At 32.6% G+C, this 5,120-nt stretch overlaps 2 protein-coding genes across 3 annotated transcripts; one reads left to right on the top strand and one right to left on the bottom strand.

Annotated features, from left to right (window-relative positions):
• The first annotated feature begins 727 nt into the window (after window positions 1-727).
• Window positions 728-1,865, top strand: LOC143556864 (transcription factor MYB98-like). The gene is made up of 2 exons (XM_077046090.1): window positions 728-1,528; window positions 1,610-1,865. Exons 1-2 carry the CDS (start codon window positions 1,026-1,028, stop codon window positions 1,863-1,865), a joined length of 759 nt encoding a protein of 252 aa, XP_076902205.1. The 5' UTR covers window positions 728-1,025.
• A 155-nt stretch (window positions 1,866-2,020) lies between these two features.
• LOC143558338 (phosphoenolpyruvate/phosphate translocator 1, chloroplastic-like) lies at window positions 2,021-5,120 on the bottom strand. Of its 2 annotated transcripts, none has more exons than XM_077047192.1 (10): window positions 4,733-5,120; window positions 3,968-4,090; window positions 3,726-3,878; window positions 3,552-3,637; window positions 3,364-3,448; window positions 3,176-3,295; window positions 3,007-3,075; window positions 2,764-2,893; window positions 2,153-2,227; window positions 2,021-2,116 (listed from the first exon to the last, which is right to left on the bottom strand). In XM_077047192.1, the coding sequence occupies exons 1-9, from the start codon at window positions 5,090-5,092 to the stop codon at window positions 2,157-2,159; spliced, it is 1,197 nt and encodes a 398-aa protein (XP_076903307.1). In that variant the 5' UTR covers window positions 5,093-5,120; the 3' UTR covers window positions 2,021-2,116; window positions 2,153-2,156. The 2 variants fall into 2 exon arrangements, with proteins under 2 accessions (XP_076903307.1, XP_076903303.1); XM_077047188.1 differs by having other exon boundaries at window positions 2,021-2,119; window positions 2,155-2,227.

The following is a 5,120-nucleotide window of genomic DNA, read 5'->3' as shown; positions in this document are numbered from 1 at the left end:
ACTGAATGCTTAAAAAATATATTTTTTTTTTAAAGTTTGATGAGAGTTTTTAAAAATTGATTCATTTTCTTCATGTGTGTGTAAGAATAGATCATTAAGTGTGTAATAAAGAATATTTGGTTTGGGTATTTAATTATAAATAAATAGTGAAATGTAACTCCAGTCTCATTTACTCCTTGTTAATTAAAGACAATTAATTCAATATTCGATAATTGACCAATTTTTATGCTTTTTTTTCACCTGAGCTATAAGACTAAAAGGGATATTTTTGTCAAATATAGAATATGTTTACATTTTCTCATTGTTATATAGATTATTTCTGACATTTTATATGTTATAGAAAAACTATGGTTACTTTTTAAAATATTAAAATAATAGTTAATCGTATAAACTCATGCAATTTTAGCAACCGGTTTTAACATAACTATTATAGCACCCCATGAGTTTTAAATAATTTCTATAATTGGTGCAAGATTAATCATATTATTATACATTAGATTCCATTTAGCAAGTGTTTTGAAATGGTTATTTTTTTATTATTATTTTTTTATATATATGTAATTGATTTTTACTATAACTAGTTTATCCTTTATGAAACAACTTTACTAATTAACAGTACTACTTTTTGACAAAAGGGTACACATTTGGGTAAGTGCTAAGGAATAATTTCAAATATTGGAAAAAAAATGTACTTAAAACTTAAAACAAATATAGTGTGTTTTGACCAATTAGAAATTAAAATACATTATTAACTAGAATTTTACTTTTGTTTTAATTTAAAAAGAAAATAAACACATTTATATTGGTTTATTATTGCATTGATGTTCAAGTTTTAAAGAAAAGATTTATAGTGTGTTTTGACCAGTTTAAAGTTTGGTCATAAACTAATTCTAACCATTGGATTACCATAAACATCATTAATGTTTCCTCTTAATTAAGTTTTTACCTTATAAATGACAACAAAATGAAAAAATTGCAAATTAAGCTTAAGATAAAAGACTACAACATCACCATCTCTAAGCTTTATGTTCTCTCCCATGGATATTGTTTACGAAAACTACTCGAAACCCGAGTTAGAATCTGAATTCAAATTCAAAGATGATTTTCCAATCGACACAAAAGGAGTCTTTCAAGATTTCCATCATCTTGATGCTTCATCTTTCAACCCGGATTATACAACACATGTTGTGGGATATGACCCTTTTGGGCTTTTGCCATACGGATTGGGTTTGAATGATGATTTTTATGAAATTAAACCGGTTGAACAAGTGACTGATGGTGGAATGGTGGTGAATTTGACCAACCAGTATAAAAGCTGTACTGGTTGGACACAGGTGGATCTATCATCCCGTTTTGGACTAATGGAACGTAGCCCGATTCTGAATCCAAAGCCGATGAGTTTCTTTGTGGCTGATGAAGGATCGTGTGTAATAGCTGACAATGGAACGAAGAAAGGTGATAAAAAGAGTGGTAAAGGGAAAACGAAGGTGAATTCATCCAAAGGGCAATGGACCAAAGAAGAAGATAGGTAATGTCACTAGTCATTAGTGTCTAATGAATTATATGTAAAAGGGTATAATATTAAAGGTTTAATGTCTTAAACATGCAGGGTTTTGAAAGAGATGGTGGAGAAATATGGGGAGAGAAAATGGTCATATATTGCTCAAATCTTGAGAGGGAGGATTGGCAAGCAGTGTAGGGAGAGATGGCACAATCATCTTAGACCCGACATCAAGGTTTGCATTTACGTTCGTTATTTAAAAATGTTCAATAAATCAGTGTCTCAAGTGTCAAATTTGTATATAAAATATAAAACCGTTGAAACTAACCAAACATATCAATTTATAGCAACTCAACAAGTTTGAGAGTTATATGGTTTGGTTAACAATCCGGTGTTGACGCTTAAGTGGTTTAGTAGCCGGCTAACAGTTTGGAACCAATTGTCTAAAAATGAACCGGCCGCTTAACATTATTTTATTATTTTTAATTTTTATGAAAATTATATATGTATGTGCATAATATTGTGCTTCGAAAGTAGTACCTTTGTAAGATAGAATAGAAGTCTCGAAAATCATAACAATACTAATAAAATGCACAAAAAATTATCACCCAAAATCTCTTTTTTAGCAGTCACTTGATAGGCAGGCGGTACAGCTTCAAGCCTTCTTAGGTTTTAAACGTTTCACCTGAGAGTATAAGAATACTCCAGCTAGGGCCACTCCGGTGCCTGAAGATTCAAATTTTGACTCGTTAGAGACCAAGTATTAACCCGAACCGAACCGACTCGGCTAGACCACAGCATGTCGGCTGGTTTGGTCAGTTTAAATTTAAAATCCAAATGGGTCAGTCCATTAGTTACATAATCAGCCCGTTATGTGTAAAAAGACCAAAATACCCTTCCAGTTAACAAAATAATTAACAATGTGAAAACCACAGGGCCAGATAAGTGGAAACAAAAAATAATTGACTAAATGGGTGGTTATTTTGGCCAAACCATAGAGAAGAAAATTATAATTTATTCTTTATTATTTATTGTTCTTTAAAAAAATTAAAAAAATGGAGTATATAGTTATGCATATGTGTGCTATATAATCAATTAATCATCATCCATCTTTTATCATTTTTAAAAATTCTAACACACTAATGATTTTGAGTTTTGACAAATAAAAAATGGTTGAAATCGCCAACTGGACCGTGAAATGGTTTAAAACTGTTAACTCTAGAAAACGTAAGGGGCATTTTTGTAAATAGTTCAAGCATTACCTATGGAATTGATAGGTGAAACAGGTGTTCGGAAGAACAGAACAGATGTCACGATCACCACCACACGTTTCACACAGTTACCAACAGAGTGTGTGACTGGAGATACCCTTTGTAGAATCATATAGGAAACCTGCACAATATATTCAACTTAGTTTCTATTTACAGAAAGGTAAAGTTGTCCAACAGTTGACTTTAAAATACAAAAGTCAACTGATTTACCCGAAGTATAGATATAAAGGTTACCTGCTGATAGGCATGGAAGCAGATTGCAGCAAGAAGAGATCTAGTGTACACTTGTTGGACATTCAAACCCTGAAAAGATTATTAAAAACTATAAATAACTGTTCATGAAAATATAAGCTAAATATAACAAATTCGTAAACTACAAAGGTTAATTATAAAAATTACTCACAGCAGATTGGAGATATGCAGGGGTAACCTTCACCCCTTCAGTTAAGAGAGTAACAGGGGCCAACAAGAAAAATGACATGATTGTAATAATCGAAAAGAGTGTAATATTATCCAAAGACTCCTGTAAATAAACATAATGTTATAATAAGAAACTTATAAATCAGTTTCACTAACATTATCCAACAATACCTCTTTCTTAACCATAAATTTCTTGCTAAGAACGTTACGCGATTGGTTCGACACATTGGATGCCATGGCACTCCAGAACCCAGCCCTGTTACCAAATGCAATAATCAGACCATAAAGATAATAAACAATAAACAAATAATCATGAAAACATTAAAAGATAACAAAATATATATTTTTTCTGTTTATACCAATTGAATGAGGCTTCAGTCATTGATGCAAGGGCCACTCCACCAGCAATTGGTAAAAGGGAAGCAACCACCCATGGAGTCGGCATCTGTAGATAAATACCAGAATAAATTGAACTTTAAAAAACTTTTTAAATTACATAATGAGAATGACATCATGTAGATTGTAAAAGATACCTCCCCTAAGAACATAGCAGACAATACAACTGAGAAAAATGGTTCCATAGCTTTAATTGTGTGAGTAAACGAAACAGCAACTTTTCCAAGACTCATGTTTGTGAAAAGATTGCCTAACGTGTGCACCATAGCCAATGGCAGGATTGCTAGAAGCTGGCAAGTTAGCAACTAATTAGTAACAATTATCAAAAAGAATATATTAACAGATAAATACAAATATATTCTAAATAACATGAGCATACCTGTGAACCGCTAATCTTTGGTCGTTTGTGAAGATTTAACGTCCACATCAAAAACACAATGACACTACCAACAGCAAACTGTACTGTTGTCACGGTTATTGGATTTGGGAAGACTTTCAAAACCTGCAGCGTTGATCACGATAGAATGAATTATAAAACTACTTTTCAATTAGAAAATTATAGTGACTTAACAAGTGTTTTCCAACTAACGTCTGTTTCCGAGTTCGGTTAAAGTTAAATATGAACAAACATGAACATGACTCTGTTCACGCTCGTTCAGTTTGTTTACAAACCTAACAAGCAGCATATATATATTAAGGCGAATAGCATGTAACAACAAACTATTTATTGAATTCTTCGCAAAGTTACCGATCTATTCAACCTAAGCGCCTACAATTATAACAGCAATTAATTCAAATCAATAACATACATATCATCATAAGTTTATAACATACATATAACGTTAAATGCGAACAAACATAAACATGATTCCGTTCGCACTCATTTGATTCATTTACAAACCTAACAAGCAGCATATATAACAGCAAACTAATTGTCGAACTCTTCACAAATTTACCGATCTATTAAACCTAAGCGTCTACAATAATAACAGCAATAAATTCAAATCAATCACACACATATTATTATAAATTCATAACATACATATAACGAAATCCTGTCGTAACTAACCGCAACGTATATCAAGGTATAATAATAATAATAATATAAACTAATGTATGAAATGTATAGAAGAACATATCGCACCTGCTTATTATAAATATTGAAGTAAATATTAAACAGGTACCAAAGCCCAAACAACGATCCAAGCACTAACGTATCCACCAGCTTCGACTTCTCCGCCACGTCACCAGCACTGTCAGCAGACGCCGCTTTAGCCTCAAATCCATCGGATTCACGCGACGGAGTTGAAATCCAGTGGCCTAGGGTTTTAGGCGATAACGAACAGCAGCTAACTGACGGAAAACGGTTAGTTGAGATTCCGTTAATATTGAGATTGACGGAGGAGGATGATTTTAACGGTAACGGAAGGTTAACGAGGCGGTGGTTACGAGGCTTGAGGTTTGTTGTGATGGAGTTTGAGAGAGTGAAAGAAGATGTCTGCATTTTGAGATCTTGGTGTTTGGTAGGAGTA

The sequence above is a fragment of the Bidens hawaiensis genome, unplaced genomic scaffold (genome assembly GCF_021521415.1).
Source record: "Bidens hawaiensis isolate Kalapana, Puna unplaced genomic scaffold, B.hawaiensis_p1.1 tig00001087_1, whole genome shotgun sequence".
Classification (NCBI taxonomy): Eukaryota; Viridiplantae; Streptophyta; class Magnoliopsida; order Asterales; family Asteraceae; genus Bidens; species Bidens hawaiensis.
Note: the sequence above shows the minus strand (reverse complement) of the source record. Positions and strands in the feature narration are given on the sequence as shown.